At 40.6% G+C, this 14813-nt stretch overlaps 1 protein-coding gene across 2 annotated transcripts; it reads left to right on the forward strand.

Annotated features, from left to right (window-relative positions):
• The first annotated feature begins 912 nt into the window (after nt 1-912).
• IFIT5 (interferon induced protein with tetratricopeptide repeats 5) lies at nt 913-12187 on the forward strand. Of its 2 annotated transcripts, XM_038578149.1 has the most exons (3): nt 976-1054; nt 7797-7901; nt 9156-12187. In XM_038578149.1, exons 2-3 carry the CDS (start codon nt 7894-7896, stop codon nt 10597-10599), a joined length of 1452 nt encoding a protein of 483 aa, XP_038434077.1. In that variant the 5' UTR covers nt 976-1054; nt 7797-7893; the 3' UTR covers nt 10600-12187. The 2 variants fall into 2 exon arrangements, with proteins under 2 accessions (XP_038434078.1, XP_038434077.1); XM_038578150.1 differs by lacking the exon at nt 7797-7901 and having other exon boundaries at nt 913-1054.
• Nucleotides 12188-14813: the final 2626 nt, after the last annotated feature.

Genomic DNA, 14813 nt, shown 5'->3' on the forward strand with positions numbered 1-14813 from the left:
CATGCCTGGAACTTTCTTCCCTAGCTCCATATCTACAGTGCTCATTCCTTCACCCACTTCAGATCTTTGTTCAGTTGCCACTTTCTCAGTGAAACCAGCTATTACCAACGGATTTATACTAGCAAGAAATACCCCGACTCCAAACCTCTCTTCGCTTTTTCTCCATAGCACCATTTGACATACAATGTTTCATTTGTTATTATTTTTATGTCCCATACTAGAAGATAACTCCTGTAGAGTAGGTCCTCTGTTTCATCATTACTATATTGACAGTGCCTTGAGCAAGGTCTGGTTCTTAGCAGTTGTCCAATATAATTTGTCGAACGAATGAATGATTGAATTCAAGGGGAACAAAAATTTGGGTTATCGGTATTCAGTATTTTCTGCTTAGATTCCCAAGACCAATCCAGGGTTTGCTAGAATCCTACTATGGTGAGTATGGTTGGCAAGGAAGGGCACAGAGGCGAGCAGTCGCACACAATTGGGAGGAGAAATGCATAAACTTCTTTGCAAAGCTATTTGGCAACACCTATCAACTTTTAAAATGCAAGGACTTCGGTTTCAGCTTAGGATGCAGAAAGCTGAAAAGAGCATCACTTGACGTCAGCCTTTACAACAAAAATAACAACCTCCTTTTTCAAAAATAAAGAAAGAAAGAAAGAAATGAGGTTGGGTGAGAGCCCAGGCCAAAGTCCTGAGGGCAAATTCCCCACGGAACCGCCCGAAGCTCTGTAACGTGCCCCCCCCGCCCCCCGCCCCTGGCTTCCCGGCGGCCCGGGACCCACTGCGCTCCAGCACAAGTTTCCGTTTCCTGGAGCAGGACTCCGCCTAGTCCGAGATCAGGTCCACTTTCCAGTTTCCTTTTCCCGCTCGGGTCCCGCGCGTAACAAAGCCAGCGCCCGGCCACAGACCTCGGCCGCAGCCCCGCCCGCCCGGGTCGCGCACGCGCACGCGCACACGCCCGCCCGCGCGCGCCGCGCCGCCCCGCAGGCCGGGATCCCAGTCCTGAGGAGAAGGCCCGAGGGGACCGCTCGGAGCGCGCAGCCACCATGAGGTGAGGCTCCCGGCTTCTGCCCCCAGACCGCGTGGGCCTTTGTTTCAAGCCCGTGTTTTCCTCTTGCCGTGGCCAGCGCAGTGCCGCGGCCCTTCAGGGGGCCGAGCCCCCGGCGCCCCGCAGCGGGGTGTCGGGTTGGGGCGCGTCGGGAGCGCCGTCCCGGTGGCGGCGTTTGGGGGTCGGGCCTGGCGGTCGCGGTGGCGGAGCGCGCGCTTCCCCAAGCCCCACGCCTTCCGGGCGGCGGCGGCCGGCGGTCGGCACTGCCGGGCCGGGCGGACGGGGTGGGGGAGCCGGCGACGCGCCCCGGGAGCCCGCCCCCCGCCGCTCTTCGGGGAGGCGGCGACCGTGCTTGGTTGGCCGCGGCCCCGGGGCCTTTCCGGGCGGCCTCTACGTGGCGCGGGCTTCCCGGGGCGCGTCGCCTTCCCCCCTTCCCGGGGCCGCAGCTGCCGTCCCCCCGACGTGGGCCGACACGGTTCGGCCGCAGCCCTGCAGTTGTCACCTCGGCCGGCTACTGCCATTTTGCCTTTCTGATGTCTGGGTCTGAGTTCTTCCCTCGCTGTGAGCGAGATTCTGCTTATTCCGCCCAATCCGCTACTTTAGGGGGTCCCCTTTACCGCCTCGCGTGAGGGGGGCCTTTTTCTCACCCGCTTTGTGTCCCCAGAGACTGGCACCGCCCTTTGCTGCTGGGTGAACCGTCCGCAGTTAGAGGGTAAGGCCTGGGCTCCTGAAGCAGGCAGCTCTTTCTTCTGAACCCTGTTCCGAACACCTAGGAGTCGGGTGGTCCAAAGCAAAGTTGCTTCAACTCTGAGTCGGTTGCTCATATGTACAAATTAATGACCTCCAAGCCTTAGGGCTGTGCTTAGTTGATTGCTTAGTGCTTAATATTTGCAAATGTTGTTTATTATTATTTTAAGTGAAAAAGAAACGTAATCCGGGCTTCACCTCTAACATTTGTAGGAAGGGCCTGAAAAAATGTGCCCGAAGAAAGGAGGAGGAAAGGGTAGGTGCACTGTATGTGTATGCAGATAGGCTGGAAGGGAGTGGACCCAACTTGGGGAGCTAACTGCCTCCCAAGAACTGCGAAAGACTGCTCCTTCCTGGCAAAAATGCCAACATTTTCTAAAGATAAATATTGCCTCTTCAGATACAGTAGCTTCTCTCTGCCAGCTTCCCAGAGACAGAGTTTAAAAATTAAGCAAAGTTTAAAAGGTAAAACTTCTCACAGCATCCAGTTGTGCATAAATTCCACAGAACCTGGGTAAGGCACAGTATCCCCTTGAGATCTCACAACCACATTCATATTATTTAAGGCAGCCCTCATCATCATCCTCGAGCTGGGCTGGTATCAAAGTTCACAACAGAAGTAGATGTTCATTTTACTCTTTGAATGGGCAGATGTCTGATAAGCCCATTTGCCATGGATCTGGACAGGCTTGCCCATGAGTTTGGTGCAGTTATACCAGAGAAAGGGACAGTCATACCAGATTTCCCGGTCAGGACCATGGGAAACAGTCCAAAACGTATTTTCAAAATCCAAACATTGGGATCCCTGGGTGGCGCAGCAGTTTGGCACCTGCCTTTGGCCCAGGGCGCGATCCTGGAGACCCGGGACTAAATCCCACGTCGGGCTCCCGGTGCATGGAGCCTGCTTCTCCCTCTGCCTGTGTCTCTGCCTCTCTCTCTCTCTCTCTCTGTGACTATCATAAATACATTTAAAAAAAAAAGTCCAAATATGAAGGCACAGAGTATGCCAAGATATAAAGACAAGTGGGATAGGGAAGACTGAAATGGGAGAGAGTTGGGAGGCATTAGCAGGAGGTAAACAACTAGTAAGAATCCCCTAATCTGGAATCCAGTACTTTTTATGCTAAGCCTGGGTTAGGACATACCAGAAACTGCCAGTATATGATTGTATTCATTCAACAAATGTTTATTTATTGAGCTTCTATTAACTATTATTCTAATAATGTTTTTTATTGAGCTTCTATTAATAGAAGCTCAATAATAGATTCCAGGAACACAGTGCTGGGGGCACAGTAGTGAAAAATACAAAATCAGAACAAGGTCCCAGGGGATCCCTCGGTGGCTCAGTGGTTTAGCGCCTGCCTTTGGCCCAGGGCGCGATCCTGGAGTTGCGGGATCGAGTCCCACGTCGGGCTCCTTGCATGGAGCCTGCTTCTCCCTCTGCCTGTGTCTCCACCTCTCTCTCTATGTGTCTATCATGAATAAATAAATAAATCTTTAAAAAAAAAAAAAAAGAACAAGGTCCCAGTTCTTATGGGGCGTACATTTAAATGGGGGAAATAGATAAACAATAGATATTTGACTAAAACAATTCAGAAAGTGTTAAGAGCTACAAGGAAAATAAAATAATTAATGGGCTAAGAGAGTGACCTCGAATGGAAGGGTCTATTTTAAATATTTCTGCTATGAGTAGCCTGGGTAGAGAATATTGGACCTGAGTTACAGGAAAGAACCAGTCATGCAAAGATTTAGAAGCAGAATATTCCACGAGTAAAAACAACAGGTAGAAAAGTCCTTGAACTTGATATGTTTGAGAAAGGAAAGTCAGTATGTCCAAAACACAGTGAATGAGAAGAGTAGAAGGAGCAAAGTTTGGACAGATAAGGCCAAGTTCTTTAGGAACTTGTAGGGCACGGCAAGGGCTAGGTTAATATCTAAGGGTGTTGGGAAGCCAGTGGGAGATTTTAAGCAGGAGACTGACATCATCTGGTTTACATTTTCAGAAGTATAGTAGGACTCCGAAGGGATCAAGAGTCAAAGCTGGGAGACCAGATTTTCACCCCAGCTCAAAGGAAAAGTAATTATGGTTTAGACTAGTAAAACAGCAGTAGAAATTGGAGGAAAGTGGATGGGAAATGGGTGGTAGAATTAACAGGACTTCCATTTGGATTGGATGAGAGGTTGAGAGAAGAGGAATCAGATTACTCCTGGATTAGTTGGCCTGTGGAATTAAGAGGTGCCAAAAAAGATTAAGGGAAGAACAGGCTCAAGGAATCCAGATTTCTGGATTGCATGTTTATTTGAGATGCCAATTGACATTCTAGCTCTATTTCTCTACTTTCTTTTAGTAAAATTTCTTGAAAGAGTGGCCTCTATTCCCCATATCCACTTCTTTACCAAATATTATCCCCTCAACCCACTCCAGTACTGTTTTCATCCCTACCTTTCTAGTGAAACACCTATCATGGTCCTCCTCAGCTTTACTCCTGACAAAATAATGATCTCTGTCCTCAATTACTCAGTCTCTTAGAATCATTTTACACATTGAATATTCATCTCTCTTAAACATTTTCTTCCTTAGGCTTTCATTGATACCCGGTTTCTTAATTTTCCAGCTCCCTCATTGTTGTGTTTTTTGTTGTTGTTGTTTTTGTTTTTGTTTTGCCTCCTTTCCTGGTCCTTCTAGTCTGCTTAACTTGGGAGTGTTTTACAGCTTAGTTGTAAACCCTCTTCTCGGTTTATGCTCAGTCCTTATGTAATTTAATTCCAGATCTTGTGGTTTTAAAGCTCATCTGCATGTCAGTGACTCCTGATTTTATATCTTTAGTTCTAACTTCACTCCTTTTAAAAAAAAAAAAAATTGTTTTTAATTTACTTATTCATGAAAGACACATACACAGAGAGGCAGAGACATAGGCAGAGGGAGAAACAGACTCCCCATAAGTAACCTGATGCAGGACTCAGTCCTGGATCCTGGGATCACGCCAGTGCCAGTTCAACTGCTGAGCCACCCAGGCATCACAACTTCACTCCTTTTTATCCTCAGTTGTTTATTCATTAATATCCAACTTCATACTTGGCATCTTCGCTTTAGACATCTCAAAATTAACATTTCCAAATAGTGTTCTTGATTTATCTACTCATTTCCTGAAGTCGAACACATAGGAATCATCCTGGGGTATTCCCTCTTATGGCCCTCTCCACACCCAATCCATCAGAAAGACCTGTCAGCTCTGTCTCATGTAGAACCAATCCAGTCCTGACTAACCCTCCACTAGAACTATAGTGTAAACTTGTATCATCTCTCCTTGAATTTCCTCAACAGCTGCTTTTATGTCTCTTTCAGGGAAATGTCCTCTGGTCATGCTCTTTAAATTTTAACTACTTCTCAGACTCCCCTGCCAACTTCTCATTTTTTTCTCTCTTCTGCTTTATTTTTCTCTTTATTACAATCTCACATACTATATATTTTTATTTATTTTTTGGTCTTTTTTTGACACACCCACTGCCCTATTAGAATATAAGCTACATGAAATCAGGGTGTTTTTTATGTTTTGTTCATTGGTGTATCCCTACACTTAGAATAGTACCCTCTACATTGTACGTCTCGGTAATTCTTGGTTGAATAGATAGCTTCCCTATCAGTTTCCTTGCCTCCTCCCTTGACCTTCCATTATCCATTCTCTTCACAGTAGACAGAGGAATTTCTTTTTAAAACCTATATCAAACATTATCATTTTCCTACTTAAAAAGTTTCCTTCAGTGGTTTCCTCAGTCGTTTATTCATTAATATCCAACTTCATACTTGGCATCTTCGCTTTAGACATCTCGAAATTTAGGGTAAAATTTATGTTCCTTATCATGGACTACCATACCTTGCATCATCTGTCCCTGCCTAGTACTACACCTCATCTTCTGCTATTCCTCTTTACTATGCTTCAGCCACACTTTTCTTCCTTCTGTCCCCTGAACACTCCTGTTTGTTCTCAGATCAAGGCCTTTGCACTCACTGGTCTCAGGGTTTCTCGTCTCAATATTATTGACATTTTGTTGTTGGGACTGAGCTGTGCATTGTAGGATATTTAGCAGCATCCCTGCCCTTACCCAGTAGGTGCTCATAGCATTCCTCTAGTGGTGACAACCAAAATTATCTCCAGACATACCAAATATACCCTAGGGGGCAAAAGCACCCTGGTTGAGAAGCAGTGGCTTAGATCATTCTGCCCTCAGATCTTTTATGATTGCCTCCATTTCATTGTTGAGCTCTTACTTCAAATTGTCCCTTTCTACAAAAGTTGATCCTTCATAATTATAACTAACATACCCCTCCCCCTCCCATAACCGCCACTACCCTTAATCCTGTTATTCTGATTTTTTTTTTCCTTCTTAACATTTACTACTATCTGGCATTATGTTGCCCATTTCTTTTCATATTGATTTGTCTACATATTTGTTTTGCCTCAACTCCTTTAGTTCTTTCCTCGCCCAGAATGGAATTGCCATGAAGAAAGAGCCATTTTCTAACTTGTCCACTACAACTATAGAATTACCTAGCATATGCCATGGCATATATTACATGAGGTGCTCAATGAATATTTTGGTTTTTTTTTAATTTTTATTTATTTATTTATGATAGTCACACAGAGAGAGAGAGAGAGGCAGAGACACAGGCAGTGGGAGAAGCAGGCTCCATGCACCGGGAGCCCAACGTGGGATTCGATCTCGGGTCTCCAGGATCGCGCCCTGGGCCAAAGGCAGGCGCTAAACCGCTGTGCCACCCAGGGTTCCCCTCAATGAATATTTTGATGGCACTGTTACATAGTTCTATAAACATTTATACGACTATATATTTATATTTTACATACAAGGGGGGGGTGTTTGGTATGCACCAGAAAGGGAAATAAATACACATTCATACACACATGCCCTGTATACTGTTCATCCCACAATTAGGGCATTTTCCTCTTTGAGAGAAGCCTTAAGGAATTTTTTTTTCTGTACGTTCCTTAATTATGGTTAATCGTAGACTGAGAAAGCCTTTTTAAAAATATTGTATTTATTTATTTGAGAGAGAGAACACAAGAGAGAGAACACAGGCAACATGGAGGGGCAGAGGGAGAGGGAGAAGCAGGCTCCCCACTGAGCAGGGGCCCAGACTCAGGGCTCAATTCTCTGACCCTGGGATCATGACCTGAGCCAAAAGCAGACACTTAACTGACTGAGCCACCCAGGTGCTCCTAAGAACGTCTTCTTGACTGCCATACTATTGCTATTGGCAAAACAAATAAATAAAACCAAGAATGTTAATTAGGATTTTGTCAGTTGCAGACAGTAGAAACCTAATTTAGAGTGGCTTAAGGTGTGTGTGTGGGGGTAATTTCCTTAAGTAAATAGAAGGGGCAGGGGTGGACAGGGTGATCCAGGCAAGACTGTTTAGTCACTGTCTTGAGCAGTTTATCTTCCTAAGCTCTGCTTTCCTCTATATTAGATTCTTTCTCAGGCAGGGTGACTCTTCCCAAGTTTGGAAAGATGGCCACCAGCAAACCCAAGCTAATAGAAGCCTTTGGAAGGAAGAGAGATAGTTCCATCAAAGTTCCATTTCAACAAAAATATATTTTAATTGGACTATCTCTGAATAAATCACTGGGACCAGGGAATGGCCAGAATATCATGTGCCTTCCCAGACTAAACAGTAGACAGTCCATTTCAGATTATATAGACTAAGAGTAGAGGGAGAAGATGTTCCAGAAATGGAAACCGAAAGAAAGGATCCTCACCAGGTAAAAACCACGGATGTCCACTGCACTGGACTATGTACACTTCCTGGGTCACTTCCATGGAACTTTATGCTGAATTATAATTGTTTACTTAAAAGCTCTGCATAAGCAAGGCTGTGTCTTGTTCACAGTTACATACCCAGGGTTATTTAGAAGATCTTGCACATAAAAGAGCCTCAGTAATGAATAAACATTTCCTTGTCCTCCTTCCTCCTTTGTAGATTCAGAGGTAGTGTTTCCATTGTGCCCTGCAGAGATTATACTGTGCCTTGCACAAAGGGAGCTCAACAAATATTTGTGAAGTGAATTTTAAGAGCAATGTTAAGGTAATAATAAGTATAGTTGCCCACAACCCCAGAGGTTGAAAAGATGTGGCACTTATATCGAATCTATTAAGCTTACTTAATTTCCTTGTGCCTTTCCCCCATCTTTCTGGAAATCTGTTACTCTCCTTTTACCTATCTCAAACTTATGCTTCTCCCCATCTCTTAGTATACCAGTTACTATCCTTTTCTGTCCTTTTTCTCTCTATGGGGTATCCTTCTCCTCTTTCCTCCTTTCTTTTCCTTCATCCCTCTCTCCTTCCCTTTCTTTCTCCTCTGCAAAAATGACATTGGTGTGGCTTCTGTGTCTCCTTTTTTTTTTTTTTTTTTTTTTGCAGAGAAAAGTATGTTTTATTATTTTAAACCATAAATTATAATTCTTATAAAAGTTATATAAATGCAGACTGATCATCTTTAAACTCTCAAAAAGCCAAATAAAAATAAAGCACAGAAAACTGAATTGAGAAAGTTCTGACATAATTCTTCCACATGTTATGTATCATCAGGAAGAATCACTGCAATAGTTACCCAATGTAGTATTAAAGGTAACAAACAAGAGGTTTGGTCTTAAACATAAATTCAAATGTATAGTATATCTACAATAACAGGTCAAAGAGGAAGTATATCTGCAATTTCTAACGGTAATAAACAGTTAGTTTGCAAATACTGTATTCTTGAGTGAAATAAGAAAGCAGATCAGGGTTAAAATGTTGGACAGTCTTAACGACCAGGCCACCTTTCAGGACCATTTCTCACGGTACATAGTGCTCTACCTGTAACTAAACCATGTGTTATCCTTTAGTGTACTCTTTTTCTTATTTCTCACCTCTTCTTCTCCCCCTTCATACTCATAATATAGGAATGGAATTTTTATATTAAGTATTGACTGTATATATTTACTATTCTTAATTTTCAAGTTAAGTAAATAAAACATTTAAAATTCCCCTCAGTAAAAATTGAAGGCACTGGTGAGCTAAAGACTGCCAAAAGGAAATAGATTCCTGTGACATAGAAAACCCTGTCATCTCTTCAGAACTGCTTTTGCAGTACATAATGAGAATATTTCTGGAATTTAATTCTACACCAAGGAAGCCTATATAAAGATACAGGGGACTAGTGTTTGAACTGTAAGATCAAATAAAAGGTAGAATTGTTGTTAGGCAAAAAAAAAAAAAAAAAAAAAAAACGTATTTAAGGTTTAAAGATTGATTATTTCCTTCATTTCTTCAAAATTAAAGGGAATTTTGTCTTTCACAGTGAAATTCCTAAGGAATCCTTGAAGGCCATTCTGTTGGAGTTAGAATGTCACTTTACATGGAATTTACTTAAGGAAGACATTGATCTGTTTGATGTGGAAGATACAATTGGGCAACAGCTTGAATTTCTTACCACAAAATCCAGACTCACTCTTTATAACCTATTGGCCTATGTGAAACACCTAAAAGGCCAAAATGAAGATGCTCTAAAGTGCCTGGAACAAGCAGAAGAAATAATCCGGCGAGAACACTCAGACAAAGAGGAAATACGAAGTTTGGTCACTTGGGGAAATTATGCCTGGGTATATTATCACATGGACCAGCTCAAAGAATCTCAGAAGTATATAGACAAGATAGGGAATGTTTGCAAGAAGTTGTCCAGTCCTTCTAACTATAAGTTGGAGTGTCCTGAAATTGACTGTGAAAAAGGGTGGGCACTCTTGAAATTTGGAGGAAAGTATTACCAAAAGGCTAAAGCAGCTTTTGAGAAGGCTTTGGAAGTGGAACCCGACAATCCAGAATTTAACATCGGCTATGCCATCACAGTGTATCGGCTGGATGATTCTGACAGAGAAGGGTCTATAAAGAGCTTTTCCCTGGGCCCTCTGAGGAAAGCTGTTACCCTGAACCCAGATAACTCCTACATTAAGGTTTTTCTGGCGCTAAAGCTTCAAGATGTACATGCAGAAGCTGAAGGGGAAAGGTATATTGAAGAAATCCTGGACCAAATATCATCCCAACCATATGTCCTTCGTTATGCAGCCAAGTTCTATAGGAGAAAAAATTCCTGGGACAAAGCTCTGGAACTTTTGAAAAAGGCCTTGGAAGTGACACCAACCTCTTCTTTCCTGCATCACCAGATGGGACTTTGCTATAGGGCACAAATGATCCAAATCAAGAAGGCCACACGCAACAGACCTAAAGGAAAGGATAAAATGAAAGTTGATGAGCTGATTACATCTGCCATATTTCATTTCAGAGCAGCTGTGGAAAGAGACTCTATGTTTGCATTTGCCTACACGGATCTGGCCAACATGTATGCTGAGGGAGGCCAGTATAGCAATGCTGAAGACGTTTTCCAGAAAGCCCTTCGTCTGGAGAACATAACTGATGATCACAAACATCAGATCCACTATCACTATGGCCGCTTTCAGGAATTTCACCGAAAATCAGAAAGTACTGCTATCCACCATTATTTAGAAGCCTTAAAGGTCAAAGACCGGTCATCCCTACGCACCAAATTGGCAAGTGCTCTGAAGAAACTGGCTATCAAGAGACTTGGTCACAATGCTTCAGATGTGCAGAGTTTAAGTGCCCTAGGGTTTGTTTATAAGCTGGAAGGAGAAAAGAGGCAAGCTGCTGAATACTATGAGAGGGCCCAAAAGATAGATCCAGAAAATGCAGAATTCCTTACTGCTCTCTGTGAGCTTCGACTTTCTGTTTAAATACATACTCTAGGAAATTAGTTCTAAGTTTTTCTCTCCATTTTGGGTCATTATATTTTTTTATTTTAATCCGTTGTTCATTACAGAGCCATTTTTTTTTTTAATGGTTACATACCAAGCATCGTGCTAAATATTTTATATATATGCAATGATGAATTTTTTGCTGTTTTCTTTTTTCTTAATTAATATAACCCATTAAGAAACAGAAACCTTTCAGCTATTGTAACTTTTAAAAATGGTATGGCCATTATGACTTTATACTCTTTTATCTGTACTATTTATAATAATTTTCTATTAAATTGTTAAATTTCCCATATTACACAGTGAGTATAATTCTGCATAAACCTTTGACACCTAGGTCAAAAAAATCTTTCAGGAATGCAAAATCCTATTAGTTAAGCCCTTAACTAGGTAGCTTGCAAAACATGGGCCCTTCCAGTTATAGATGTTCTGACTTAGATGAGAATATTTAACCATCAACCTGATAGTAACCTAAAGAATCCACTTTGTTGAAAGAAAAAAGTTCTTAACAATAAAAAGCTTGTCATCTGTGGTGACTTCAAAAAAGGGAGGAAAAAAACGAATAGAAAAAAAAAGATTTCTTCAAATACAGAATTTAAGTGACCCATGAGAAATCACAAGTATCTCTCAAAATGTTCATTAAATAGCTAGAAATAGTTGTGAGGGAAAAAAAGAATAATGGAAAATCATGTAAGTTTCTCTGGTTCTTTTAAAACAGGAAGAATGAACCTATTGAACTAATCTAGATGAAATTAATTTTATTCCTTCCCATTAAAATTCCAGTATTTTTAGGTTAAAATCATTGAGATAGAAAGCAGGTCAATTGAGAAATTGGGAGAAATGATAAACAAATGGATAATATAGATGTTCCTAACCTACATCCTAGATTACCAAAATTTCCATGGTTTGGTTTCAGGCCTGGACTGGATCATTCTCATACTCCCAATTTCTGGCCTTTGGTTAACTGTTTTAGTATTCCAGAGTTACTTCTGTAAAGCTTTTTCTTTTGTCTAAGATTTTCAGAATGACATGTTTTCCGATAGATCCTACAGGAATAGTTAAGCCCTACTTTCAGTATTAATACCATCTTGGAAGGGTCACTGTTTAAGGGCTCTTATTCCAGGGGACATTTTTAAATGGGATGTTGCTAAAAATAGCTTCTCTAATGTTGTTTCTTTGATTATAGACTACACAATTATATTTACCACCACAGTATTAGTGGAAATGTGTGCCATGTGCTTTAATTCTCCATACCTCTAATGTAGCTCTTAAAACTACTGTATACATGTTTGTGTGTTTTTTTACTTCTTGTTACTTAAAAAAATTTTTTCTATTATTATTATAAAAGTAATGAATTCTCATTGTAAAACTTCAAACATAACAGATGCATATGAGTTTAAAGGCAAAAGGGAACCTCCTTGCCCTTCCCTAATTCTACACCCCCATGGTAACCTGTTAACAATTTAATTTGTATCCTTCCAGATATTTTTTCTATGCATAATCAAACATACATGGATACTGCAATGTATTTCATAAATTAAATTTTTTAAAAGTTTGCTTTACTTAAGTCCCTGCTGTTTTTGTTTATTTTACTCATTTCATTGTTTATTCAAGAAGGAAGAATGAGGAAAGGAATGATACTTAAGTATTTCAGAAATTCAGGACTGAAGTCCTAACTGATCAGTATAAGCATTTGTCACATTTTGTAGCAAATATTTTATTTTGCAGCAAGTCACCTTCCTCCATTGGGATTAATATTCTAATTAATGTTATGTTCCCAAGTAGGGAAGGCACACACAATATAATACAGTTATGATATCAAAACAACAATACAACTATAAGTCTCTATTTAGATATTTAGTCTTTAAAGTTTATAAAGTGACTTTAAAATTCACTAGATATTATACCAATATATAAGAAGTCATAAATACCAAGAAAGTATAAAATCAGCATATGAAAAATATAACTATAAAATACTGAACTAAAATTAGTATATTTATAATAACTTTAAATTTTGTCACTAATTACGCTTGCCTTCCTAAAATTTAAAACTACTTAGAGATAATTTCATAGTCTTGGATTTAAAAAAAGACCTCAGAGTTCACTCACCTTTATCAATTAACCATCAAAACTTAGAGCTTGAATTATCTTCATAAGTGATATTTTCATCTTCAGATAGTCCTTATTCTTAGAAATTTGTTCCTTCCACTTAACTGAAGACTTCTAGCCTAAAGTTTAAATATTTTGAGCTGTCTTTAGGGACCTCGAAGATCTTATCCTTTATAGATGTGATATCAGGATATCAGGACTCATAGTTTCAAATGGCAGAAAACCCAGCTCAAACTGACCTAAGCAAAAATGAGAATGTAATGGCTGTTGCAATTTAATAGTCTAGAGGCAGTACTACTTTCAGATAAATTTGAAGGGATAAGTGAGTCACCAAATTATATATCATGGCTATTGTAAATCAAGTAATACTGACTAGCCAAAAACCAGATGTTTACTATACATGTCTTAAAAGTGTTTGAAGACAATCACTCTATGTCCCCTAAGAATTCAAGTTAAATATGCCATTTTCTTTAAACCTATCCCCATCTCCATCATAATTAACTTTAGTTCTCTCCAAATTATGTTTATCCTTTGCTAGTGGTTTGTGCTAAGAGGTTAATTTAATAATACCCAAAGTAAGGTTTTAGGAAGATGGTAGAATGACCTTTTCTTTTTTCTATGAAGTATACTTCAATTAAGCCAAAATAAAAATCTCTCCTTGGTAACTACCCATGTGTTGGTTTTTCCACACATGCCTTTTAAGGGATGTTTTTCACATCCTGTACCTGAACATTTGGCTTTTGAAAGTGTTTTATGTCACTTGGTGGCATTCAGCACCTCAATTCAGATAACCTATACCTCTTAAAGAAGTTGAGAAAAAGTTTGTATATAAAATGCTAATCACAGGCGCAGTGGTTTGGCGCCTGCCTTTGGCCCAGGGCGCGATCCTGGAGACCCGGGATCGAGTCCCACATCGAGCTCCCGGTGCATGGAGCCTGCTTCTCCCTCTGCCTATGTCTCTGCCTCTCTCTCTCTCTCTCTCTCTGTGACTATCATAAATAAATAAAAATCAAAAAATAAATAAAATGCTAATCACTACAAATAACAGATAATGGAAAACTGAAGTTATCTTTATAATAGTAACAAATATTTATAATAGTAACAACAAATAGTAACAAATAAATAAATATAATAGTAACAAATAAATATTTTTCAAGCAAGACCTAATAATCTTGTTTAAGCAGTGTGACCAAGACATAATCACTCTACTCAGCTGTGATCAAATTGGACTATTCTAAGAAAGCTCCATCTTTGTGATACGCCACATGTATGGCTGCCACATGTACTCTGTCACAATACAGTAGAAAAGCATGTGTCTGCTCGCCCAGGGACCTAAGAAGTCCAAGTTTGCTGTCTGATAGGACTGTCGTAGAGTACATGCCATTCTCAAATCAGTCATCATGGCCAGAGAGTAAGTTCTCATGCTCTTTAGTTAGGCCTGAGGCACATAGCTGCCCCTGAAAGTGAGGAATAGGAAGAAAATGGACTTCCCTGGAAGCATATGGATTACAAGGTGCAGGGGTGAAATTTTCAAGAAAATTGGTATTGGATACTGACAGCCCAAACACCAAGGGTATATAGATTCAAATTAATACCTTCTTCCCCTACTCCATACAGTTCCCTATAGCAAGTAAAATACTTCAAAAAAGAGCTGGAGTCCTTCTTAACATTGAAGCCCCTGGTAAACTTTCTTGAGCTTTCAGGTGCTGTGTCTTCTTAATCTGGTTCTCTTACTCCTCTTTATTCCTTCAGATCTGTTTTCCACTTTAGCATCATAGAGGGCAGACTCGTAAGGGGATGGTGTATGGCAGACAGAAGAAGGGAAGTAGTCATACATTGTAGTGATGACTACCAATTGTAATTCAGACAGCTTCAGAAAGTAAAACAACCAGAAGCATTATGACCTGTGAATGTGTCTGAAGTACCAAAGATGACAACTGAAATTATCTATATCTGTAAAGCTGAGCAATTCCCAATAAAGCCATCATCAGCTTATTCACCAGCTGCTGTGAGGTCTCCAGGCCTTGAATAGGACTAGTGCAAATTCAAGGTGACAAAGGGAGAGGATAAAATTAGGTAGGCAT

Source organism: Canis lupus, chromosome 28, assembly GCF_011100685.1.
Source record: "Canis lupus familiaris isolate Mischka breed German Shepherd chromosome 28, alternate assembly UU_Cfam_GSD_1.0, whole genome shotgun sequence".
Taxonomy (NCBI): Eukaryota; Metazoa; Chordata; class Mammalia; order Carnivora; family Canidae; genus Canis; species Canis lupus.